The sequence below is a fragment of the Staurois parvus genome, unplaced genomic scaffold (genome assembly GCF_062004578.1).
Source record: "Staurois parvus isolate SC_StPar_1 unplaced genomic scaffold, SC_StPar_1.0 ptg000347l, whole genome shotgun sequence".
In the NCBI taxonomy this organism is placed as follows: Eukaryota; Metazoa; Chordata; class Amphibia; order Anura; family Ranidae; genus Staurois; species Staurois parvus.
The window spans coordinates 7342536-7370524 of record NW_028318143.1 but is presented as its reverse complement, the minus strand read 5'-3'; the positions used below and the strand labels follow the sequence as shown (position 1 = coordinate 7370524).

At 42.6% G+C, this 27989-nt stretch overlaps 1 protein-coding gene across 2 annotated transcripts; it reads right to left on the bottom strand.

Annotated features, from left to right (window-relative positions):
* Nucleotides 1–281: 281 nt before the first annotated feature.
* On the bottom strand, nucleotides 282–26991 carry LOC149456823 (cytochrome P450 4A4-like). Of its 2 annotated transcripts, XM_089684428.1 has the most exons (12): nucleotides 26707–26989; nucleotides 22621–22765; nucleotides 22489–22533; nucleotides 19104–19231; nucleotides 14368–14492; nucleotides 10399–10550; nucleotides 7001–7107; nucleotides 6575–6765; nucleotides 4655–4788; nucleotides 4508–4572; nucleotides 3950–4032; nucleotides 282–535 (listed from the first exon to the last, which is right to left on the bottom strand). In XM_089684428.1, the coding sequence occupies exons 1-12, from the start codon at nucleotides 26896–26898 to the stop codon at nucleotides 346–348; spliced, it is 1557 nt and encodes a 518-aa protein (XP_089540554.1). In that variant the 5' UTR covers nucleotides 26899–26989; the 3' UTR covers nucleotides 282–345. The 2 variants fall into 2 exon arrangements, with proteins under 2 accessions (XP_089540554.1, XP_089540553.1); XM_089684427.1 differs by having other exon boundaries at nucleotides 22489–22765; nucleotides 26707–26991.
* Between the last annotated feature and the right edge of the window lie 998 nt (nucleotides 26992–27989).

Sequence of the window (27989 nt, the reverse complement as noted above, 5' to 3'; positions counted from 1 at the left end):
CACTCTGTTCCCGTGCAGATTTGATGCAGTTTGCTATTTTCCAGTACAGTTCTGTGCAGAAAAATGTAGCATGTTCTACTTCTTTTTCTGCACCAGAAACTGAGTGGAACTGACTGCGCTGGTGTAAACTAGGGCCATTGAAATACATGGAAAACAATGTGCATGCATTTTTGATGCAGACAACAAATGTACTGGACTGAATCTGGTGTGAACTAGCCCTATACGTTCCTATCCTTTCACTAATGCTGGCAGCGTACTGATTAAAAATAGTCCACATTGACTGAGAGGGTGAAGTTCTACTTTATTTTTTAAGAAATTTACAAAAAGGATTACCAGTTCATAAAATTACACTTTTGTCTTTTTGGAAGAATCTATTTTCTTTAGGTACAGATGTACTCCATTTAAGGACCGCAGGATTAGCTGAGCAAGTATTAAGGGTTCCTGTTCTTTATCCGGGTATAATTCAAACCTCTGTAATGTCAGTGCGAGGGCCACCTTCATCTCATTCATCGCAAAATTCTGTCCAATACAGTTTCTGGAAAGAGACATAAAGGGGTGTTCATTTATTTTTTAATACAGCAGTCCTATAGAAGTATCTTTGTACTATTGTCTTCTGAAGTTAAGCTGTGTGTTCAAAACAGGCAAAATGATAAGTATCTGCTTCAAATAGGCCCTATAACATGGCTGCTATACCCCATCCTTCCAGTGGTGTATTTAGGTTTTGTGCTGCCCTAGGCAACACAAAAATTATCTGCTCCCACAGACACCAACCAACACAACCCCGCCTGTGGAGAAAGCCTGACATTGACCAACAACACCCCTGTCCCCCACCCGGGAGAGTCTTCCACTACCCCCCCAGCGATAGAGAGACACTCATCTTCACAGCTCCTGACATCCTGGGGAACAAGAGTCAGGCTCTACATACACCATCAAGCTGCCCGCAGCCTCACTGGGATCCCACCTGATTCCCATGGTGCGCGTATCCCTTCTTTCATCCCTTCTTCTGGGGGGAGGTGCTGCCCCCCTGAAATATGCCACCCTAGGTAAGTGCCTTGTTTGCCTTGTGGTAAATACACCCCTGCATACTTCCATGCAAATATCAGCTTCTGAAAGTCATGATTTGTAGAAGCTTAGTCACACCTCCTCACTAGGGTTGCCACCTCATCCCTTTAAACCCGAACACATATTAATTACCCAGGTTCTGTGGCTGATTAAGGTGGTAATTAAACTCACCTAGTGCCTTATGTGCATTAAATTATCATCAGAACCTGTGTCATTAATATATGTGTTCAGTTTTAAAGCGATGAGGTGGCAACCCTACTCCACACCCTACATGAGCCCAGGGCTGCTGTTAGAAACCACAGGGCCCTGTACAGCCACCCTGACAGGCCCCCCAAACAACAGGGCCCCATACAGCCAACCTGACAGGCCCCCCTAAACAACAGGGCCCCATGCAGCCAACCTGACAAGCCCCCCCCCCCCCCCATCCCCACAAAAAACACAGTTTACTAGGCTTCAATGAACACAGTGATTGATTGGTACCAATCACTCATTGTGTTCATTCAGGAAAGGAACGGAAAGGGCTGGTAAATGTGACATATTTACCAGACCCTTCCCCCACTTTCCATCCTGAAGGATCCTATTGTATGCAGCCGATGGGAATGAGAGGAGGGAAGCCTTCAACATTACAGGGGAGGGGAACATTATGGTGTACAGGGAGGTTCATGGGTGCACCAGGGTGGGGCAATTACTGTAACTGTTTCCCTGTATGGCCCTCTCTGCAGCAGCTGAAAGCTGGCTTTTTCCCTCTCCCTCCCCTTTGCTTTCAACTGCTGTAGAAAGCTTGCTTCTTCCTTCTCCCTCCCGTTGGCTTTCAGCTGCTGCAGACAGAGCCATGCAGGGGATCTGTTCCAGTAATTGTCACCCCCGCCATGCCGATCACTGTCCCTGCCCACATCTAATTCACCCAGCTGCCTGATCCTCTCTGCTGGCCTGGGCCCCATACAGGAGGACTGGTGGTACCCCCTCATCCACGGACCTACATGCACCAGTGCTTGGGCCTGGTGACTTGACACTCAGGTACTCAGCAATGTCACGTAGAGGACGCATCTACTTCCCAAATCCCAGACGTCTTCATAATTTTTCTCTGAAGGGCAGGGTTGCACTGTCAGAGAGGATAGCAAGGTCGGTACATTTAGGCACCTGTTTTTCGACACACAGCTAACCTTTATCAGGATCACTATAGTGAGCAAGGAAGTACAAAAAGCAGATGCACATGAACCCAATCAGAATTTCTCTTTTATAGTTTTAGGCTGATGGCACACTGAAAGACGATTACCAGCTGGCTACTCTGGGTTAAAATGCAACACCATTCAAAGCTGATATTTCCGGGGGGTTTTCTGGATGCCAGAAAGTTTAATCACATTCTAAATTTTAATATTACACAACTCATAAGACATGAGCAGGGGATATCTCATAAATGGCGTCTATAAGAAATATAAGAAGTCAATAGGTGATTCTATCCAGCAATATCCATCAGTAACTGAATTATCACTTTATGGCAGAGTTGACCTATACACAAGTCTGTAGCTGTAATATCCTATCCTGAATTGGGAAAATCTATGAAGAAACCAAGTTCAACCAGGGTTTCAGGGAATCCTAAAGTTCCTCTAGAGGTTTCAAGGGGTTCCTTGAGCTCTGTCTGATTGACCTTTCATTTGATGATGCCCACATATTTCTTAGGCAAATGGCATGACACTAATGTTTTCTAAGCTGTCTGTAAGGGTGGCATTCTGACTACCACTGTAAAGAGGGCATTCTGCACTAAGTGCGAGATGTGAGGGCAACCTCCCTGATTTTTTACATTTGTTTAGTGCTTCCACCTGTGGTTAGGTGCAGCATGGTGCGGTGGCAGAAAACACTCTCCGGTTGCAAATAACAAGACTTGTATTAAAGAGACAACCCAAATATAAAACAACCCAGTGGGAAGGCATCACTCCGGGAAACACTCACAGTTCTGTGCAACTTGCAGTGTAGAGCAGATTTTGATGCACCGACAGCGTCTGTCTCCAAAGGGCAGAATTCGGCCTGGCCAGTCGGAGCCCAATGGGTAAGATTCCAGTGTAGGATGGTGTGTCCCTAGCCTGTCCCTATTCATCAGGAACCTCAATTTCTCTGACTGGTGAGTGCTCTGTCCCTACACTATCTACTCACAAAAATGAGCACCAAAGCCTGGGGGCAGGCACTTAAAAAGGCTCTGTTGACCCAAGATGGCTACCAAGGTCAGCTGTATGCAGTATAGCCAACTGGAACACTGATTCAGGGGGCCAAGGAAACCAGAGAGAAACCAATTGTTTCTCGACTTCCTCTCCAACTGCAGCATCTTCTATGGCCCATACAGCTCCTTTGTCTATCAGTTCTTGGGTGGGTCTGAGAATTTAGGAGCAACAGCTTTTTACTGGAATAATGCAGCCACAAAACAGGAGGTTTTTTCTGCAGCTCATTGACCCTATCAAGGATCAATTTGGACACAGATGGGCTCAAGACGCATAGCCTGCACAGAGGGTCACAAACTCTAGGCCCAGGTTGCAGGAAAGGGGCCACTCTCCAAGCACATGGTCTGCTCACAGGGAAAATTCCCCTCAGTCAAAGATTCTTCTTATTCTCAAAGGTGAGGACTGAACAAAGCTCAATCGTTTTATCAAACTCACCGGTGGCTGGCCGGATGACAAGACAGAGAGAAATCCCCATCTGCATACAATGCTTATTCCAGTCTCATGGACCAGCAGCAATTGAGTTAGGTGTTCTAATGTGGTAGACTGACTATCCCCCCCCCCCCCCAGAGCAGCCAGCTAGATTGGGCAACAGTTGTGTGCATGGGCACCTTTAGATTGATTAAAAGTTTGATCAAAGCATGTATTTAAGATAGAATTTGCCGCAGCAGTGATACCTAGATCCAGCTGAGAAGGGGAGGAAAGCGTGAGAATGTCTTTTGGAGGCATTTTCTGGTGAAAACCTCAATGGATCAAATATCTGAAAGCAAGAAAGACAATTATTGTTCAAGTCTCCAACAGAAAAGCAGTTCCACAACTTTCTTATATTTAAAAACAAACAATTGTCTGCACAGCTGTCACAGCTAAATACAACAAAGCAGAGAATGTAAAAATGAGTCATTTTCACCCACAAAATATGAACGAAAGGGGTTGATTTACTAAAGGCAAATAGACTGTGCACTCTGCAAGAGCAGTTGCTCCAAAGCTTAGTAAATGGGCAGAAGCTCTGCTGACTTTCATCATCCAATCATGTGCAAGCATGTGCAAGCGTGATTGGGTATTCTTTGCAAAGTGAAGCTTTACTTCATTCACTAAGCTCTGGAGCAACTGCACTTGGAGAGTGCAGCTGCGCTTTGAAAAGTGCACAGTCTATTTGCCTTTAGTAAATCAACCCCAAAGTCTTTTATTTTTGGCCACATGGCGACTATCCAAGGCACCATATAAATCATAATTACCTCTGGATCGTCCCACAAGCTAGAGCATCTGTTGATGGCGTATAAACTTAGCAGAACATTAACACCTGCGGAGACAGTAGGGACACAAATCAGTTTTCAGATATTACAAATTTTAATATTGTGGAGAAAAAAGAAACAGTTGCTGACCTTTAGGCAGGCTCCGCCCATCAGAGAATGTGATTGGTGAGGTAAGTTCACGAGCCACTCCTGGCACAGGTGGATACAGGCGCATGCTCTCCTTAATACACATGGTGGTGTACGGCATCTTACCCAGATCTTCCCTGATCACACACACAAAGCATGCATTTTTATGGCAGATAAATACACTTTACGTATATATATCAAACCTCTTTAACTGTTACTAAACCCACAACAGTAATATCAGTCTGTATATGCAGTAAAGCATGCTTGTTATACTCACTGTGGAACTTAAGGGTTTAATTCTCTGTATTGTGTAAAAAGGATGTTTGATCCTGTCTTCTATGATCCTCCCCTTCTTCCAGTGTCCCCCTTTTATCTCCTGATATGACATATTGTGTGGACTCACTCTGCACATGCTCAGTTTGGTGTGTATTGCTAGAGAGGTTTTTTTTTTCTTGGGAGAGTGCATGTGATCAGCACAGGGCCAATCAGCACTGTCCAGACAGAAGTCAGGGGTTGTGCATCCTACTAGAGCAAAATGAAACCCCCTCCTACAAGCTTTAACATGTGCTTTGCTGGACACTGATAGAAGTCACAAAACTGCTCTAACTGCTAATGAGAAAAGGTATTTAGCAGTTTATATTTACTAAAATAATTGCATTTCCATGCCCTGTGTACTGTGGGAGACCAGATATAGTGAATGCAGGGTCCTGGGTTTAGTAACACTTTAATCTCTGTTCCGTATCTAGAACAGAATGTGAAGGGCAATTTCCTGGACAGGACACAGAGAGCAAAAAACAAGAAAAAAATGCTTGTTTACATACACTTTTAAATGCATTGTCCACTCTTTGAAAGAAAACAATACACCCACAAACAATAACGAATGAAAAAATGTACATTATTTGTTTTTTGCAGTAGAGCCAGCAATTCATTGCAACCACAATCAAAGCATCTCGAGTGCAATATACATGCTTCTGCAGACTATTCCGCCAGCTTCAGGTCCATACGGAGGTACAGTCCTTCAGGTATGGGTCTGGAGGAATTATGTGATGTCACCGCGCTCGTACTCTATGGAGATCTACAAGTCCCTCTGGCGTGGTAGCAGATGGGACTTAGGCACTGTTCACACATATGCAGTTTGCTTTTTGTCCATTTTGCAGTGCTTTTCACAGTTCGGTTTGCGTTTTTCTACATGCTTTTTTTACGTGGTTTTACCGCTTTGTTCAGCTTTTTTTTTTTTTTGTCAAGTAGAATTTTTTTGCTGGCAAAAACGTGGCAAAACGCACTACCATGCATTTCAGCAGATTTTCCATTGAACTCTATTGTAGCAAAAATGCTGCTTTTTGCTTTTTAAAAAGTCCCTGACCCTTTCCAAAAATGCAGCAGCTCAAAAAAAAGTATAGATGTGAACATACTATACTTTTAAATCACTTTTACGAGTGCTAATCCAGAAAAGTTCAGGAGCAGGGTTGCTGGAGCTGCCAAAAGGTCTGTCAATGTACATTTCTTATATGCATGTTAAAACCATACTTTTAGGCTGGCATCATAGCTATGTGTTGCAGTAATGCACAATTGGAATTGCAGTGTGTTGCAGTTACATTCATTTTTAATTGCAACTAATGTACCTTGGAAATACACCTGAAAGCACATGAGCCATTGCAGTGCATCACGAAAAAAGTCATTTTAGGTGCATGGTGGTGCATTGGTCGCCCCCATTCAAAATAAAAGAGCTGCCTTAATAAAGAACCCATGTTAACCGTGACATATTGAACATTAATGTGCATGCATAAAGCAACGTACAAGGGTGAAGATCCCCTAAACATTATTGGTACCTCTCTCTGGCTTTTATTGTTGTCCGTGGCTCTGTTAGGAAGATTGCCCCTCACTTCTTTAAAAAAAAAAATACTGTATAATGAAAATTCTCACCATTCCACAGTCTCCCGGTCTCCTAGGACCTCTTTGATCTCCTCTCGACATTTCTCTTGGTGTTCGGGGTATTTGGCCATACAATATAATGTCCAAGAGATCCCACTGGCCGTTGTGTCATGTCCTTCAAACATGAATGTGTTCACTTCTGCACGCAGGTCCTCATCAGACAACCCCTGACCTTTCTCATCCTGCATAAAATAAAAACATCTTATATAATAAGAGGATAGATGATTTATATCATACAACAGAATTCCTGTAAGCAATCTAACTGCAAGATACTGCTAGTCACCACCAATCATTTTTTGTTGACATGGTTCTACTCGCACACCTCAGGGAGGTAATAACAAAATCAAATATCTTCATCTTAGCAATGCTTCTCTACATTAGACAGGTGCAGAAAATGAAATAGGTTCCCTTAACTACCTTAGCACAGAGAAGAATGTCCAGAAAATCCAGATGTCGCTTTTGAAGGATCTTTTCCAGCTCTTTGTCCTCCTTGAGGGACTCTTTCCTTTCCTTAATGACTCCATCTAGTAAGAAAAGAACCATGTATAAGGAATCATTGCAAAATACAAAGTTGTCTTGCATTGCTAAACCCTTGATGTTTGAGATTCCCTATAAATGGGATCCTGCAGACATGGAGAAGAGAGAGGTGGAGTAATAAAACAGCTCCCACATTATAAAATTCAATATATCAAAATGCTCCAATTCTTGTACAGAAATATCTATGCCAGTGGTGGTCAATATACTTGACAAAAGGGAACTCAAGTGTGGCCACTGAAATCACCAAATATTCACAAATAATGTTCAGTAGAGATAATGCTAGAGAGGAGTGTTGAGGGTTATAGACATGCTATAGGAAATGGTAAGAAACTGCAGACACACTACAGGAGTGGTTGGTGACTGAGGACACGCTGCGTTAGAGACATTGCTAAAGATAACATTAGTCTCCTTACAAATCCATGTATCCACGTTTGTGATATCTACATCCCTTTAAAAAATAAAGATGCAACATTTGAAATTCATTTCAGAAACATAAATTATAAAAAAAAAAAAGCGAACTGACAGCACTGAAAAATAATAAGAAAAAAATCGGATGAACTTCATAATGGTCAATGAAAAACTGACGGCCATATTGTTGGATACCCATACAAAATTTCTGCAGATATGGCGTCCCTGGCTGGATATAGCGCAGCCCTCGAGATTCGACCAGTCCCTTTTATCGATATGAGGATGGATTCTGCTGTGATCCCCCCGGAGCCCCTCCCTCTCCCCCCTTTTTTTTTTTTTTTTTTTTCTTTGTGTGTGTGTTGTCCATGTCTCTCTACTATTTGTCTTTTTCTACTCTTCTGTTTACTCTGTTCTTAAACATAATTTACGTATTGTACCTGCTGTTCTCTGCGCTGCATCTGTAAGGCTATTTATGCAATCTAGATTTCTTTTTAAATTCTAGGTCATGAATATGTACTGTTTTTTGATGCGGCCTTTTCTTGGGCCTTTCCTGTTTATTATAATGTTGATGTAGCATTACTTCCCTTTGGAGTTTACATTATCATTGACCCACAAAGGTCTGTTATCCGTTCCCTCCCAACCTCCCTCCCCATCCCTTCCCTCAGGGCACCTATGTAAACTTTTCAGATTTTGTCTTTATCGATACATGCCTTACACCAGCTTCCCTTCATTTATTGTAATATGTAAATGTTGGTCATTGAATTTTTGCTACGATTGTCTGTTCATCTTTGCTTATTATTCAATAAAGCTTTTTGTAAAAGAAAAAATAAAAAGAATAAAAAAGTGCAGCGCTAAAATCAATGAATATACTGTACTGATAATAAATGTAATAAAAATGTTAAAACATCATATCATAAGATACCTCTATATGTACATCAATATCAGGTGATAACTTAATGGCAGGTGATAAATCTTGGAGTGACTCTAAAATATATCATATAACAGTCCAGGTATAGTGCAAACAAATATATATATAAAATAAGGTGCCGAAATGGTTATAAAACTCAAGAAATAAAATATCAGGTGACGGTGAAAGTTCCCAATGGACAATCTCAGATGGAAAACTTCTATATCCGAGTGTGAACCAGTAGTAATCCGGTGATAAGCGACAAATTGTAAGATTGCACAGTCACCGGAAGCGCAATCCTAATGCGCATTGATCAAGTAAATCAACCGGAGGTCTCCTTTAAGGTACAGCCTGGTGCAAGATAACCTCCTCTTTTGATCTGGGTGTTAAAGATGTCAATCAGAGGGCCCCTTTATCAGGATATCTGCAATAGGGTCTGGTCATAGGCTTCCCTCCTCTGGTCCGGATAGATCACCTGGGGTCCTGGGGTGGGTTTAATTGCTCGGTGCAGAGCAAGAAATATAGATGCCCATAGTGTAGTATGTATCAGTATTTATTGGGTAAGCATTAAAATAGAGCATATAATAAACATACAGAGGGTATCTGTGAGTATAAATGATGAAGCAGCATCCAAGCTGCTGAATACACTGACCAGCTGGTGATGAAAGATGGCCGCCGGACCTCCGTGATCCGGCGGCAAGACGTCACGGCGTACAAAGGCTCCTCCTTGACGCGTTTCGTATCAAAATACATCTTCAAAAGGGGTGTTGATTGTCTGATTAGCAATTTGTGTTACCAGGCATTTGAACAGATGTACCTAATAAAGTGGCCAGTGAGTGTATTTGTACAGGCTTGGGGGGGAGAAAGTGCCCCTGTTGGATTTTTAGACACATATAATACTGCTTCTAGTGTCTTGAGGCGATTATGAATGAAAGAGCCAATAAAAAATGAAGTGTGATTTTATTCTATCACACAATGGTGTCAAATAAACAATGTAAAGCGTATTATGAACAGTTCCATGTAGATACAACTACTGTAAAACTGACAAGCGAAAGTTCAAAGAAAAAGTCACCATTATCTGTCATGGCTGTTCTGTCTTTGCCATGTGCTCCATGCTGTCCTTCCAATGACTTAGTGAAGGAGGAGAAGCCGGATGTGACTAAATTGTAGCTGGAAGTGATCTCAGTATGCACCTGTTGCAGCTTCTCAGACGTGTGTATGCAGGAATCATGTAGCTTGTGTGTATCAGAGAGAGTGTGTGTGAGCGTGAGTGTGTCTTGTCCGTTCCGATGGTCTTTTATGAGGCAAATGTACGTCATAGTTAGTGATCATAATACCTTCTATGGAAAGTATTACTGCTTAGCAAAGCCAATTCATAAAAGGGAAAGATGTCAAACATATGATGTTTGATGGACAGGAACATATGTATGCTGATGTACCAATGATGTAACCCTTAGCTATATATTTAAAAGATAGTATAGCTTAAGAACATATCAATGTATAATCACTAAACTATATATGTATCAGTGTTAGAGACGTATACTAAATATACACAGAAAATACGTAATGTAATAGTAAGTCACTTCTAATAACCTTGACATAACTACCAAATACTTTTAACCAACTATCTCTAAATATAGTCTACTCAACTTTCAACTGGTATATACTATTTCAGCTTAACTTGTATATCTTTTGGTCTCAGCTATAATTGAAGAACAGTAAATACTACCATTTGTCACAGACCACTTACATATATTAATATTAATTATGACTAATCATAAAAACCAAATATTTTGCAAGCTTGCCATCAATATAAGTGCCGAATCATCATTTAGATTTAACAGCCCCCTACTCCCTGCTGTGTTTCCCTGGGCAGGATGAACATAACAATTGTGTCTTCCACCCATACAACCCAGTAAGGTAAACGTTATCCAATATCTGTCCAATGTTACTACAGGCTGACCTGTGTGCTGATGTGCTGTCCTCAGGGCTCTCCTGAAGCGAAATCCATGAGGACTCAGATGGAATAGGATATCGCTGTGATAGGGCAGACAGACGAATCTGTAATCCACCAGGAAGGAGAGGTCATATACTGCCTTGATGTAGGCGCTTTCTCTAGGGAGAAAATAAAGTACACACAAATGAAATCTCAAATTTAAAAACCTCACATTTTAATGAGCTGCTCTATTATTTAATTACATTAAATGTACGTCCTTACTAATAAATAAAAGCCTACTGGCCATACATAGTACATACATTGTGAGAGGGTTATCACATCTTGTGCCATTAAAGGTCCCTCCCAAGCTGCGGCCTCTGCTTTTTCGAGACTCTCTGCAGTTTGGGTGGCTCTGTGGGATTCTGATTGGTAGATTGCACATTGCATTTGTACAACAGATCCCTAGTTTGATGATACCACACTTATAGCAGAACTCCAAAACACTTTTATACATGTTGCTGATTTCCTACCTTCACTGAATATGTCCTCCATCCTCTGGTTCACTCAGTAATTGCTCTGATATAGCCTGGTAATTTTCATATAAAATAATTATGTCCCTGTGGTTTCCTGTTTGTAAGACCAGTGGCTGCCGTGCCTCCTACTGCCCCAGCCACTGGTCTTGGCACATCTCTTCTGTAGTTCTTTCTAGCAAGCAGTGATGTACGTCCGCCCCTGGTGGCTGACTGTCGTGGGCAGACTGAGATTCTCAGACTCCCGGTCTGTACCACCCATGGAGGCTGAGTCCTAACAATTACAGCTCAGGACACTCTGGGTCTGTCGTTTAGTTGGTTTAGTGCTTTGTATGGGGGGGTATACTAATGGATGACCTTTTTTTTGCCCATCCAGGAGTTCTTCTTTAACTTGCTCCTGTTCATTTTTTGTTTTTTGTCATAATCAGTCTGAGGAGGACAAAACTATAATGACAAATGCTTGCTGACAGTTGTCTCAAATTTATTAGGACAGTGATTACATAAAAAGACCAAGGGATTTGTATAAAAAAATTGATGAAATGTAGACAGTTCTGGGCCAACTAACCAATTTATTAGAGAATTGCACTTACACTTTAAAACACATAAACAATGCCATAAACGACATGAATCGTATAGATACCAGACTCTCCGTGAGTCACTTCTGATCCACGCTGTCACAGCAACGCACCCTACGCGTTACGTCACCATCACGTGACTTTATCCATACAATACATTTGGCTTATGATGTTGTTTATATGTTTTAAAATGTAAGTGCAATTCTCTAGTAAATTGACTGGCGTTATAAGAATACTACAGTATGGAAGCCCTTTTCATGTGCTTATTCTGCTGAGAGCTCTAACCAAGATCGCATGAAGGCACCTCAGATACTGGTTTGAGAAGATATGAATTGATAGCCCAAGGGAGACCCCTGTGGACGGAGGCTGCAGTGGTACATTGGAAATTTTGATCTGATATGCTGGTATATGTGGATTGGAGGTGAGAGTTTTGGGAGACTGATGGAAGCACATTGTGTTTTGAAAGCACAGAAAGCATTTATGTGATTCACAGTTTGGTGTTGCATAGAATACATTCACAGATGACAAAAGTATTTATAAGTGAAGATTTTTTTATGAATGGACGTGAAGATTTTTTTATGAATGGACTGCACCTTGAACTTTATTGTTTGATTTTGATTTCTTATGGGATATTTATGATACAAGGCTGAAGAGGGAAGAGAGACTTTTTGTAATTTGTAGATTCTCTATGTAATCTATCATGCTTGTTCTGCAATGTAGTGAATGTGTTCACATTTATCATTTGATTGTTTGGCAGCACTACATGTTTTCGATATACAGTATATAAGACAGTTTAACACTTTTCATACATAACACTTAGCCTTTGGGGTCTATGCATAAAACATTTCTTGGATGGATGTCTGAAGCATTCGCATAAACTAGCTGAAATATCCCCACATTTTTTTGTAATAGAACAACTCCAATATCTTCAGCTACATTTAGTGGCCAAAATGCATTATATTTTCTCATTGAGTTATTTTGGAATTAAATACTGGAAGAGAAGAGGAGTTCTTAGAGTGCATCTGCCTTGGAGACCAATGGAGGGGGACAGTGGGAATAGGCACTAGAGCAGCACTTCCAGGAGTAGAAGCAGACTCTGGATAGGACAGAAGAGAACAAGAAGGCACTTCTAAGTGCAGTACATCCACATATTTACACAAATAAATATGTGAATGTACTGCACTTAGAAGCTTCTTCTTGTTCTCTTCTGTCGGAATGATATACTGTATTTTGGCCACTAGGTGGAGCTGATGATACAGGAGCTAATCAACCCTGGGGTGCCCAGAGGTTTCTTCAGGGGTGCCTTGGCAAAATGTCTAAAAATTGCCCAAAACTTGTATACAAGCCAGTGGGTGGAAAAATCCTGCCTTTTAGTTACACAAAGCCACAGGTTTTCATTGTGCACCATTACAACCTTTTAGCTGCCGGCATCCTGACAACCAATGACATCATCAGTTGATAAGGAGGATGTCAGCTGGCTGCACAGCATCCTAATTTGACCCTCCCCTGCCCCTCTCCATCAGTGCTGGGGTCACATCAGCTCAGTGATGAAGAAAATCTGAGGGAGAGTAGAAACATTGGAATACTAGACAGTACCAGGGTGCAAAAGTGTATTTTATTTGGAAGAATAAATCACCTCTAATGTTGGGTGTCCTACATGTGTGGATGTTGCTGTGTTATATAAAACTATTAGAATAGTTTTTCACATTTTAGAATGGGGTGCCTCAAGACTGTCCATAATTTTAAAGGATGCCTCGGGACTGTCCATAATTTTAAATAGTGGTGCACCGAAATGAAAATTCTGGTGCCAGAACCAAAAATTCAAAATGCACTTGGCCGAAAACCGAAACCAAAATGCGCAGTTTTTAAAAATGAATATATATTTTTTGGGAAAAAATACACTTTGATTAAACAAAACAATATATACCCCAATTTTTTTGTAAAATATGAAAAAGAATGTTACGGTGAGTAAACAGATACCCAACATGTCACTCTTTAAAATTGTGCACGCTCATGGAATGGCGTGAAACTGTGGTACTTAAAAATCTCCATGGGTGATGATTTAAAAATTTCTACAGGTTAGCAGTGTAAAGTTACAGAGGAGGCCTAGCGCGAGAATTATTGCTGTTGCTCTGACGTTCGTGTCGATACGTCACATGTGTGGTTTGAACACCATTTACATATGTGGGCATGGCCTACGTATGCGTTCACCATGCGAGCAAGGGGGGATGGGGGCACTTTAAACTTTTTTTTAAAAATGTATTCAATGTTTTTTTTTTTTGCACTGTTCCTTTAAAAAAAAATGTAATCACTTTTCTTCTTATCTAAGAAATGCATGCATCCCTTGTTATAGAAATAATTAGTGACAGGTCCTCTTTATGGAGAGCTGTGGGGTCAATAAGACCCCACATCTCTCCTCTACAATGTAAAGCATTGGATCAAAAAAAAGCATTGATCTAGGGCTTTAGAAAAAAAAATTGGCTGGAACGGGAAGTGATATCGCTCTGGTCCTGCAAGGGCATAGAGATGTGTGGAGGCCATCTTTCCTTCACTCATCTCTATGCCCAACGATGGGATCAATGGTTTCTCAGGCAAGGCTGAACTACCAAGGGGTGGCAGCGGCCGGCGGCGACGGTGGGCGGAGGTGAGGGGCGGGGTATTTTCGGCACCTGTATCGGTGCTTTTTTTCATTTTGGCCAATGGCCGAAATGTTTTGACCACCAAAATTTCGGTGCATCCCTAATTTTAAAGGGTGCCTTGACTGAAAAAAGGTTGAGAAACACTGATATACAGTATGTATTTGATTTTTCCCATAGTTCTTTTAGAATGTGCATTACTAGGTTAGATATGTTAAATAATGGAAACTAGTGATGGAATCCCCGAATACTGACCTGTCATTCTGGCAGTTGCTCTGGTAACTGAAGGCACATTTCATGATGGTGTCCAGCGTCATGAGGCTGACATGATGGAACAGCTCCACTGGCTTCTTATCTGGGATGATGTGTTCCCATTTATCCTGAAATAACAAAAGGCTATGAAAAGAACATACAATTCATAAGAACACAATTATATAAGAAATGATTTCAGCAGTAAGTCATTCAGTAGAAGTTATGACCCTTACATATTTATTTATTTCAGGTACTTATATAGCGCCGTCAATTTACGCAGCGCTTTACATCTATATATTGTACATTCACATCAGTCCCTAACCCTCAAGGGGTGTACAATCTAAGGTCCCTAACTCACATTCATACATACACATACTAGGGCCTATTTAGACAGGATCCAATTAACCTACCAGCATGTCTTTGGAGTGTGGGAGGAAACCGGAGTACCCGGAGGAAACCCACGCAGGCACAAGGAGAACATGCAAACTCCAGGCAGGTGGTGTCATGGCTGGGGTTCAAACCAACGACCCTAGTACTGCCAAATGGAAGTGCTAACCATTTAGCTACTGTGCTGCCCAAAAATGTTTGAACGGAAAGTGCTTTGCTCAGATCCCAGCAGTCTTACCCTAGGTTCATACCTAAGGGTTTTCCGCAGCATTTTGCAGAAACGCACTACAGTCCATTTAACATGATTTCCTATCGGACACGTTCACATCTCTGCGTTTTCACTCGGTGCGTTTTCTGGAAAGGGTCAGAGACTTTTTTGAATGCAAAAAGTAGCATTTTTGATACTTCAATGGAAACGGTACTTTAGACTTCAATAGAAACAGTGCAGAAAAGCATGTAGTGTGTTTTTGCTGCATTTTGAATTTTAATCTGACAAGCAAGAAGAAAAGAAAAACAAAATGCATCAAAAATTAGGCAAAAACACGTAAAAAATGCATGTGCAAAAATGCAAAACACACAGCAAAAAGCACTGCAGAAACAAATCAAACGTAAACTGCATAGGTGTGAACTGAGCCTTAAAGCGGAACTCCACCCTAAAGGGGAAGTTCCGCTTTAAGGACTGCTCCCCCGCTCCCCATTAAGGATTGGCACCTTTGGGGGATGGGGGGGGGAACGGGTACCCGAATTTGACAGGTGCCCGCTCCCAATTCCGGTCCAATCACCTAGGCAATCGGAAGCGGAAGGTGTCCTTCCTCCCTCCCTGTAGTCTTTTGGGACACGTGACAGGTCCCAGAAGACTACAGGACCATTCATGAAGCGCAGCGCTACTCGCACATGTGCAGTGGGTACCCGGCTATGAAGCCGCAAGCTGTCATAGCCGGGTGCCCACACTGAAGATGCCGGTCTCCTAGAATATAGGACGGCTGGTGAAACGGGCTGCGGGGGACACACTGTGGGACCGAGGGACAGGTAAGTGGCTGTTTTTTAAAAGTCTTTTATTTTTTGACAGGTGAGTGGAACTCCGCTTTAAGCAGGGTAGACACATACAGAATTCTAATGACCGTTCATAGACTTGGCAAAAAATAGTTAGAAAATGAAAGGCGTAATCTGATTGTTTTGGGTGATGCAGACACTGTGAGGCTGATTTACTAATGGAGCTCAGAATCTTCACACAATACATGGTACCCAATCATGGGAAAACAAATAACTGTTTACTAGGGATGCACCCATACCCTTCTTTGATTGCCAAGTACGAGTACCGATACTTTCGGGCAGGTATTCACCGATATCGAGCACTGATACCTTGTGGTGCGATTTCCATCCATACAAAATGTATAGACGCAAATTACACCGCAAAGAATAGCATGCGATTTGAACAGGAATGTGAGTCCTGTCCAAAACGCATGCGGTTTCCTCACTGCTCATGTGTAAAACCCAGACTTGTCATAGCCTGAGTTTACATGAGCGGTGCAGGAAACCTCCCTACACCAATCCCATACTGCTCCAGATTCTCAGCTGGAGGACAGGAGAGAAAGATGCGAGGATTTGAAATCTCTCCTCTCCTTGCAGGGATGACAGTAAAGTCTAAACGTCTTTTGATTGGTCAGCACCATTTGAGTTTACAAAGTGTGCATGAAGCCTTATTGTGTGAAGAGTCTTAACTCCATAAAGCTGAACTCCAGGTTTGGTTTTCTGGGCATAGATTGATAAAATTTCCAAAGAACATTCTTAGGAAATGTCTTAGGAAAACTTGAAAGAACATTCATTTGTCGTTTGAAAGATTTTGTTTGCCTTTAACCAGTTCCCACCAGGTTTATTGTAAAATTTAATTCTCCTGGAACGCACTGTGGTCGCAATCTGTCACCAGCTGTGTCCACCAGACACAGCCAAAGACGGATAACTGGACCGGTCCGCTGCCAGTACCATGTGATCACTGTGACCAATCACAACAGATCACATAACAATTGCAAACAATGAATGGCTTCGATTCATGCCATTCTTTGTGTACAACTGTGTTGCTAGCTATGATTGGTCACAGTGATCACATGGTACAGACAGGGCCAATCACAGCCCATCTGTACCATGTGATTAGATGTGGCCAATCACATCTAATCACAACATAACACATTGAATGAATCTGTTTCATTCACTAAAAGTGCTTTCTTACAGCAGTAAAATTCATTGGTATAAGCAATCATGTGTAAAAAAAAAAAAAATCCTGATCACTTTCACAGAGTAGTACAATGTTCATGTTCTGACTGAAAAAGCCCTTGTTACTTTCTATAAGTGTACAAATTCAATACCTGTCCCATTCCTATATAAGCAGAGAATCACTGTAGTAGTCTCCACTACTACAGAGATCCCGGCTATTCTACAGGCCATATGCCAAGCGGCTGCCCTGCGATATAGTAACCAAATAGAGCTGCCATCTTGGCACAGGTGACATTCAGAGAACGCCTTCTACTTTTCTCAATAAAGACATGACAATCTCTTTGATGAGGTGAAGACTGTGACACTATCACCCCGCCTCTCCACTTCATCCAATTAGAGAACGCTTCGAATTCATTGAGAATAATAGAAGGCGTTCTCTAAAAGGAGGTAAAAGGTGTGTTTACTGCTTGATAATACAACACACAGCAATGCAGGGCACTGCCATTGGAACTGCACTCTGGGGGTCCTTTCATTCAGAATGGCACCCCAACGCACAGTACAATAGATTCTGACTGACCCACATTAATGTCACAAAGCACACATGTTCCTGCAGGGCTCGACAAATTTGCTTTGATTCTCGGAGCCATCTAAAAAAAGTTAGGAGCCAGGTTTTTTCTTTGGCATAGCATAGGTTGTCAGCGCTCGAGGCAAGACTTCTGTGCGATAGGCTTCATGTGATTCGATTTGCTGTGTGATAATCTCAGCAAAACTGCACCACGTTTTAGGTGGCACCTGAACCTGCGGTTTGCGATCACAGTGATTCTGTCGCAATCCCAAAATGCTCAAGTGTGAATGGAGCCACCCTGGTCCCCAATATGCGATACTGCATGCGTTTTAAAACTCACAGATTTGCATGAAAGGCTAGATATTCTGTGTTGCTATTGAGGTGGTTCACACAGATGTGATACACACGTATTGTTTTTTGAGTGGAATTACAAAAAAAGGGTCAAGTGCAAGTTTGTAGCGGTGCACTCCAGACTTGCAAGTGATAAAGTAGAGTGGCATGGGGAGATAAGTGTTCTCATAGGATTGTTATTGACAGGAGTTTTTGCACCGAAGTCAATGGGAGGCGTTTTTGCACTGAGGTCAATGGGAGGCAGTTTTGCATTGAAGTCAATGGGAGGTGGTTTTGCATTGAAGTCAATGAGAGGCGATTTTGCATTGAAGTCAATAGGAGGCGATTTTGCATTGAAGTCAATGGGAGGTGGTTAAGCATTGAAGTCAATGGGAGGTGTTTTTGCATTGAAGTCAATAGGCCGTAGTTTTGCATTGAAGTCAATGGGAGGTGTTTTTGCATTGAAGTCAATGGAAGGCGTTTTTGCATTGAAGTCAATAGGAGGCGATTTTGCATTGAAGTCAATAGGAGGTGGTTAAGCATTGAAGTCAATGGGAAGTGTTTTTGCATTGAAGTCAATGGGCCGTAGTTTTGCATTGAAGTCAATGGGAGGCGTTTTTGCATTTAACACAATGGGACGCGATTTTGCATTAAAGTCAATGGGAGGCAATTTGGCTTTGAAGTCAATGGGAGGTGGTTAAGCACTGAAGTAAATGGGAAGTGTTTTTGCATTGAAGTCAATGGGCTGTAGTTTTGCATTGAAGTCAATGGGAGGCGTTTTTGCGTTGAACACAATGGGACGCGATTTTGCATTGAAGTCAATGGGAGGCGATTTGGCTTTGAAGTCAATGGCAGGTAGTTAAGCATTGAAGTCAATGGGACGCGATTTTGCATGGAAGTCAATGGGAGGCAGTGCGTGAACCCAGGCGCCAGGATGCAATTTCTAGTTGACATGCCGACCTGGCTCCTGGGATTTCAAGTCCTACGTTACTGTGTGTTATGGTGCACTATATGAAAGAATAAGGTACAGGTCTTGCTTTCATCATGTTACCATGTGTTGGCGGCCCAATCTAAATGAATACACTTCCTTACTGCAACCCATCTTTCGTTAGTTTTAGCAAATCTTAATATTACCAGATGACTGAAATGAAGGAATTTATCTGTGATTATTGTTCATCGTTATGTGTATAGTTGATATTAGACACACTGACTGCCGCATACTGTTTATTGCAAGATGTGTAATTACCAGCATGACATTCACACAGTCCGACATGAGTCTGACATACGGCTTCAATACATCATAATGGAAGGCAGGGGTCAGCAGCCGGCGGTGCTGGAACCACTTCTGGCCGGATAACACCAGCAGCCCTTTACCTGAGGGATGAAAAAGATTATGACAGATTTTGAAAGAAAACATAATTTTTTAATGACATTTATGGTGTTGTTTGTGCTTTCTCTTTACTGTTCCCTTGAGCACTTGAGCAATATTCAGTTCATGTCTATGTTATATTTGATGCATCATTAATGTGAACATAATTTGCAAAGGCCATCCCCCACTGAGTTCAGCCATTCTCGGACTTGCATGTAGGCCTAGGCTGATCTCCTTATCAAAACCTCACATTTTGGCACTGGTATCCTGGAATACAGAGTTAGCTATTGACGTCTTGATGCAAGAGTCAGGCTTAGTGTTAGACTTGCAGGAAGGTTAATGTGAGCAGTACTGTTAAACCTATAGAGGGATGGTGTGAGCCTTAGGGTTAGACTTAGTGTTAGGGTTATAGGGAATGATAATGGTTATAGGGAAGGATTAGTGTTAGGGTTATAGGGAAGGATTAGTGTTAGGGTTATAGGGAAGGTTAGTGTTAGGGTTATAGGGAAGGATTAGTGTTAGAGTTATAGGGAAGGATTAGTGTTAGGGTTATAGGGAAGGATTAGTGTTAGAGTTATAGGGAATGATTAGTGTTAGGGTTATAGGGAAGGATTAGTGTTAGGGTTATAGGGAAGGTTAGTGTTAGGGTTATAGGGAAGGATTAGTGTTAGGTTTATAGGGAAGGTTGGTGTTAGGGTTATAGGGAATGATTAGTGTTAGGGTTATAGGGAAGGTTAGTGTTAGGGTTATAGGGAAGGATTGGTGTTAGTGTTATAGGGAAGGATTAGGGTTATAGGGAAGGATTAGGGTTATAGGGAAGGATTAGTGTTAGGGTTATAGGGAAGGTTAGTGTTAGGGTTATAGGGAAGGATTAGTGTTAGGGTTATAGGGAATGATTAGTGTTAGGGTTATAGGGAAGGATTAGTGTTAGAGTTATAGGGAATGATTAGTGTTAGGGTTATAGGGAAGGATTAGTGTTAGGGTTATAGGGAAGGTTAGTGTTAGGGTTATAGGGAAGGATTAGTGTTAGGTTTATAGGGAAGGTTGGTGTTAGGGTTATAGGGAATGATTAGTGTTAGGGTTATAGGGAAGGTTAGTGTTAGGGTTATAGGGAAGGATTAGTGTTAGGGTTATAGGGAAGGTTAGTGTTAGCGTTATAGGGAAGGATTAGTGTTAGGGTTATAGGGAAGGATTAGTGTTAGGGTTATAGGGAAGGATTAGTGTTAGGGTTATAGGGAAGGTTAGTGTTAGGGTTATAGGGAAGGTTAGTGTTAGGGTTATAGGGAATGATTAGTGTTAGGGTTATAGGGAAGGATTAGTGTTAGGGTTATAGGGAAGGGTTAGTGTTAGGGTTGTAGGGAAGGATTAGGGTTATAGGGAAGGATTAGGGTTATAGGGAAGGATTAGTGTTAGGGTTATAGGGAAGGGTTAGTGTTAGGGTTATAGGGAAGGGTTAGTGTTAGGATTATAGGGAAGGATTAGTGTTAGGGTTATAGGTATGGATTAGTGTTAGGGTTATAGGGAAGGATTAGTGTTAGGGTTATAGGGAAGGATTAGTGTTAGGCTTACATGAAGGGTTACTATTAGCATTACTGTTGAGGTTACAAGGTGAGTTTAGCTGGCCATAGATGATTTGAATCTTAGCTGGTTCAGCAGGGACTGTCTGAGATTTAAACCATGTATGAGCAGGCTGATTGTACCAAAGTTGATTGATCAATCAACTTAGGTACAACCAGATCTTTCATGCAATTATTGCCAGTGGCTATAGCCGATAGCAATAACCACTATGTGTTCTCCTGGCTGGGATGGCTCCCAACCCGCCAGGAGAACACAATAGCTCCGCGGGAGGGATTCCTCCATCAACATTGACTGTGTTGATAGGGGGAACCAAGGGATTTTCTTTGCCGCAACCATGGTTTCAGGAAAGAAAATCTGTCCATCTATGGCTGGCTTTAGTGTTAGGTTTGGTTGCAGGGAGGATTAAGGCTATCGATAAGGTTACAGGTAGTATTAATGGTATTGGTATAGGGAGGATTAGTGTTAGGGCTGCAAAGTGGATTAGTGTTAGGGTACTGGACGGGTTACTGTTATTGTTACAGGGAGGGTTAGTGTGAGTTTTAGGGTTAGCCTTACTGGGGGGTTAGTGGAAGCAATCGTGACAAGGTTATAGACAAAGTGTTAATGTTTCAGGAAGGGTTAATATTAGATTTTCAGGAAAGGTTGGTGTTAGGGTTACTGTTATGATTATAGGAAGGATTAGTGTTAGGGTAACAGAAAAGTCTAATGTTATTGGTACACGCAGGGTTAGTGTGAGGGGGCCTTAGGGTAGTGCAATGCTCTCAGTACAAATGGCTCTGCACTGAAATTTACCACCTAACGTATCTCCTATACCCATTTAAACATAACTGAATGATATCTCATCTTCAGCTGATTTGTATGTGCTCTCGTGTGAATGATTTTATTTTAATTCAAGACATTTTTTACATCCCCTGGAAATTATAGTTGAAATGTTAATTGCAAGTAAAATGACTTGAATTATAAATGTGTCCTGGTGCAGGGGCCTATAAGACTCTGTCCTAAAGACAATTCATAGTAGGACTTCTTGGTTCAATGACCTCCAGATCTCAAAACTTCTGTAGGATTTTGGACTTAGGCCTGGTTCACACCTTTGTATTCTGCAATCTGCTACGGGAAAAATAAGTCCCTGACTCTTTTTCAAAAACACAGCAGTTGAAAACACATAGATGTGAACTTGTCACATAGGAAACCATGTTAAATGGACTGTAGTGAGTTTTTGCACTAAAAAACCCTAACACTAATCCTTCCCTATAACCAGGGCTTACACTTCATTGCTGATTTTTTGGGTTAAAGACTTACATCTGAAGGGAAGGGGAGAAACTACAGAACTAGGCCGGGCAGGATGTAGGGCAGGATCAGGGGCGGACTGACCATTTGGGAACTCGGGCATTACCCGAGGTCCCGGGGTCAGTAGGGGGCCCCATGAGATGCACCTGGTACCTTTTTAATAGGCTTTTTTTGAGTGTGGGCAAGGACATAGGGGCCCCATGATCCCCTATTGCCTGAGGGCCCCATGAGTTGTCAGTCCACCCCTGGGCAGGATGTAGGGCAGCAAGAGGGAATTATGCATGTTCAAGGCATATGGTCCACCCCAACATTCCTATCTATAATGCACAGTACATAAATCACATTTTTATTTTGGTATGTAGATCTGTTCTGTGTATATTCAAATTATGTTACTTGCCAATCCATGGAGTAATGAAGTAATAGCCAAAATTATCCTTTGGATCTGTCAGGAAAAAGATACTACTATCAGAAGGCAGCATTGCAGTGAATATAAAGTAAATCATTGAGTGTAGTGAATGGAAGCTCTTACCCTGTCTGGACAGAATGGCCTTTGCATAATCGGGATGACAGATAATCAAAGATGCAAAGAAATTCCCCAGCCATAGTGGGTAGGCGTAAGGGTACTGTTCCGCGTAACGCATGATGATGTCCATGTCTTTTCCATCACCGTGGAACTAAGGGTAATAAAAATACACAACAGACCATAAATTCCGAGAACTGCATTTACATAATGTAGCGCCGCTCTAGATAGCGTTTAATTTCTAGTCAGGAGGGCTGAGTCAAATTTTGGTCAGAGCTGCAAGGTTCTGCTGGTCAGTTCCATGACACCTTCTCCTGCTCTAGAATCTTGGAGAAGATTCTAGAAGCAGTGGGCGCGGGTGAAGAGGGGCTGGCCTGCACACTTGGAGGACCTGGACAGCCTTTAAATGTGGTGGAGCCTACTCAGCAGCAAGAGAGTTTCGGTGGAAGATGGAGAGAGAAGGCTGAGGAGCAGGAACCTGGGAGGGTGCCCAGTTGGAAGGGGCTCACCCACAGGCAATGTAGCTGTAAAAAAGGAAAGCACAGGACCTCATTGGCCCCCAGGGTGAGGACAACCTGTGCACCAGGGAAGGAGCGACCCAGCAGAAGGCCTGAGAACAGCGACTGACCCATCAGCTCACAGACAAAGGACTGAGTGAGTAGACCTACACCTCCTGGGCCAGTAAGAGGAAAGAGCACTCTGGTGGGAAGCTGGATTAGCTCCTTACCTGGGACTGTTTCACATTCAAGATGACAGCTTTAGACAGCTGGATAGAGGAGAATCTGGGGTTTGGGGTGGTATATTAGGAGAGGCTGGCTAGCTCTCCAAGAAGAGAATTAGCACAATGGCTAAATGGTTAGCACTTCCACCTGGCATTACTAGGGGTGTTGGTTCATAATCCCAACCATGGCACCACCTGCCTGGAGTTTGCATGTTCCCTGTTTCATCCAGGTACTCTGGTTTCCTCCCACATGCCAAAAACATGCTGGTAGGTTAATTGGATCCTGTCTAAATTGCCCCTAGTATGTGTATGTATGAATGTGAGTTAGAGACCTTAGACTCTACACCCCTTGAGGGTTAGGGACTGATGTGAATGTACAATATGTATGTAAAGCACTGCGTAAATTGACGGTGCTATATAAGTACCTGTAATAAATTCAGCTGTTTAGAGATACTTGTTCATAGTTCCAGGAAAATTGTCCTCAGTTGCCGTTTCCTTGGGCATCCCATACACCCCTTACCCCATCTAAGTTCAACACCCCTAAAAAAACACAAGCTCTGGTTACTGACTCCTGGATCCAAGTCTGTGTAGAAAATGTGTGTTGCCTGGCTGTGCTGGACTATGGGGGGACCCAAATATCTAGCAACCCCTAAGGGGGTAGTGCTACAATAAGAAACCTGATGATCCATAACTGATTAATGTTGCTGCAGATGAAATATATGATTTAAATGCCCTATGCCAGTCAGTGAAGGTTGAGAAATCTGTAACTTCCCACTTTGTTCAGGTTTGGGTGTTGGGGGGCAGGTGATGTGCTTAGGGGGTTATAGGAGAGAAAGGGCTCAAAGTGAACTACATCACTATGGATAGCTAGTTGTCCAACTTGAGCGTACAGAATTACAAGCTCTGAATTGTTGTCATTCCACCATGGTATGTTTCCATATTACATCAGCAGTGGGTGGGTCACAAAAAGAACGCCCTTTCTTTTGCAAATCTTGGCAAGTCAATCAGATTCTGTATGTTTGTTTCAGCTGTGCACTTATCTGTTTGTTCAGTAGGAAGAACTATCCATGGCACATGGATATACGGAGAATCAGAAATCTGAGTGGAAATTTCAAGCACATCATGACCTTAACACAGACAAGGTGGTTTATGTCAACACACAAAAAGTAATATTGTGCTGATTTATTATGTATTATTAAAATGCATGTGATAGAGTTATAGACCATACAGAGTACAACAACAACAGATAACAGGGACACGTTATCAGATTGAAGACATCCCTGAAATCATAAGTACAGTTCAAACTCCAGACCCCGATAAGTGTATAGATTACAAATATTACTGCAACTAATGTAACCAATACAGATCAAGTGCCTATAGATGTCAAGAGCCCCATGCACAGCTCAGCGATCATTCTGACACAAATCCTGTTTGCTGGGACGACAGAACTCCTACGTATGCACAGGAGAGATGTCATCCCTGTAAACATTATAGAGGGATATGCTTTGTTCATTTTTCATATCTGAGGTTTACAAACACCCTATAACCAACTTAAAAAATACAGGTAAAATCATGGAAAAATCAAATATTTAACCGCCTCCTACCCGCCATATAAGGAAATGACAGATGGGCGGCGGTTCTCTTGTTTTGAGAGGATGTCATATGACGTCCTCCCACTCTAACCGCGCGTGCACACCCCTGGGGGCGCACAACGCGGCAATCAGTGGTGCGCTGTGTCCCTGGGACACAGCGGATCAGCGGAAAGAGCCGATGACGCCGGCTCTGTCATGTGTCCAATCACAGCTGATCGCATATAAATGAGGAAATGTCATTCCTCAGAGGGGACATCTACACTGATCATCAGGGCACTGATGATCAGTGTTTCCCCATCAGTGCCACCTGCCATCAGTGCCACATATCAGTGCCTACCAGTGCACATCAATGCCACATATCAGTACCCATCTGAGCTGTCTTTCAGTGCCAACTATCATTGCCGCCTATCAGTGCTGCCAATCAGTGCCACCTATTAGTGCCAGTCAGTGCTGCCTATCAGTGCCAATCAGTGCCCCCTATCAGTACCATTAGTGCCACCTAACAGTGCCAGTCAGTGCCGCCTATCAGTGCCAGCCAGTTTCGCCTATCAGTGCCATATATGAGTGCTGCCTTTCAGTGCCCATCAGCGATGCCTGTCAATGCCCATCAGTGCCACCTATCAGTGCCTCCTCATCAGTGTCGCCTATCAGTGCACATTAGTGCAGCCTATCAGTGCCCATCACTGCAGCCTCATTAGCGCACATCAGTGAAGGAGAAAAATTACTTATTTACAAAATTTTATAACAGAAACTAAGAAAAAAATATTTTTTTACAAAATTTTCAGTTGTTTTTCGTTTGTTTAGCAAAAAATGAAAAAAACCCCAAAGGTGATTAAATACCAACAAAAGAAAGCTCTATCTGTCTCAAAAAATTATAAAAATTTCATACGAGTACAGTGTTGCATGAGCGCGCAATTGTTATTCAAAGTGCGACAGCACTGAAAGCTGAAAATTGGTCTGGGCAGGAAGGGGGTGAAAGTGCCCTGTAGGCTAATGGTTAAAATATTTGCTAACGGTTAAAATATATTTTGCCTTTTCGCTTTTTCGATTTTTTCGCTTGCAATGTGCCCTGCTAAAAAGTTTGACTACTCCAGGAAGAGTCAATTCCTTAGCATAGCCCCCTCCCTCTTTACACATCATAGCTCATTCCTCTTGTAGGAGTGTCAAAAAAATGCTGGCCCAGCTCCTATACCTCCTCCTTTACCTCCCTACATAACTCTTTATGGGGAATAGCAAGGAAGAATACTACAGTGTCACTTGAATGGCCATTCTGAGTCTGCTGAGGCTGCCAACGATGGCGGCCCCCAACAGCAGTCTCATGGCTTTTGGAGGTCTACACAAGGGAAGCTTGTCTTAAAATGAATGGTCTGGTGACCATTCTGAGTCTGCTGAGGCTGCCAACGATGGTGGCCCCCAGCAGCAGTCTCACGGTTTTGGATGTCTACACAAGGAAGGCTTGTCTTAAAATGAATGGTCTGGCGACCAATCTGAGTCTGCTGAGGCTGCCAAGGATGGCGGCCCCCAGAAACAGTCACGTGGCTTTTGGATGTCTACACAAGGGAGGCTTTCTTAACATGATTGGTCTGGCGACCATTCTGAGTCTGCTGAGGTTGCCAATGATGGTGGCCCCCAGCAGCAGTCTCACGGTTTTGGATGTCTACACAAGGAAGGCTTGTCTTAACATGAATGGTCTCGCAACTGGGTGCAAAAAAAAATCGTTATGACACCGTAAATGCGATTTCCCCTCCATTCTGGATGAAATATCCCAGATATGCATCTTACCTCGTGGGCATTGCCATACAGCCAGTGACGTTTAGGACCTGGGAAAGGACTGACTGCTCTGCTCAGATCCCTCCATTTCACATACAGCTTAGAGCCTTTGAACAGAACAAAGAAAAGGCAGAGCCAGGCGGTCCAGTGACACAGATCATGGAAGCTCAGAGACAGAAATCCAAACAGCCAAGTGACAGACATGACACATTCCCTGACAGGAGCAGACTGGAAAAAAGTGACAGCAGGAAGCACTTGACGTGGATGACAGAGGACAGAGGAGGAGAAAGGATCAGAAGGCAGAGAGGTGGAGCTGAGCACGGTGTAATATTGTACAGCAGCTGGGGAGACCTCACCTGGAAATAGTAATACATTTTATGGTCCATTACTGGGACTGCGCAATCTGGCACCAACATCCCTGCTATATCGATCAACTAAACACACACCATAGCAACTGTAATAAATTCATAACATGTACTGTCACTAGTGTCTACAAATTATCCGCAGGTGAATAGCTGATGATTTTCTCAACTTATGGGCCATGAGACTACAGTATACATTAGAGAAATCGTTGTTTTTCCCAGTGGGATCATTAGTTGTTAGTTTGGGCTTGATGCAAAAGAGAAGTCATTCTGCTCTAAACATGTCTGCTCAGCTGTTAGATAACCCATTCACATTGTGGATCTTTTTTTTTCCTTCATCACCAGTTCACACTATGCCCTAAGCTGAATCACACTGGAACACGCTGTGCGCTCCTGCCTATTCATTTGAATGGACTGAAATTGCACTGTACCACACAAGTAGTAGCTCATTCACTACTTTTTGAAACGTACAGCAACTGCATTGCATGGTACTTTCTACTATGCAATTTGGCGCAGGCTAGTGCGGGCAAATGCAATGCATTTGCGACCTGTGTTTGGGGTGTCCTTAAAGCGAAGTTCCACTCAAAGGTGGAAGCTCTGCTTATTTTCTTCCTCCCCCCCCCCTCCACTGTCATATTTGGCACCTTTTAGGGGGGAATGGGTACCTGGTTTTGACAGGTACCCTCTCCTGCTTTTGGCTCAGTTCGCATAGGCGAAGTAAGCCGGAAGTTCAGCCCCTTCCTCCCTGCCACAGTCTTCTGGGAACTTTCACAGGTCCCAGGACACTGCCGGACCAATTAGGAAGTGCAGCATGACTCGTGCATGCGCAGTGGGCACCAGGCTGTGAAGCTGCAAGGAAGAAAAGAAGGGGAGAAGGGATGGTGCAGGTGAGTACATCGCTGGACCTCAGGACAGATAAGTGTGTGTTTATTA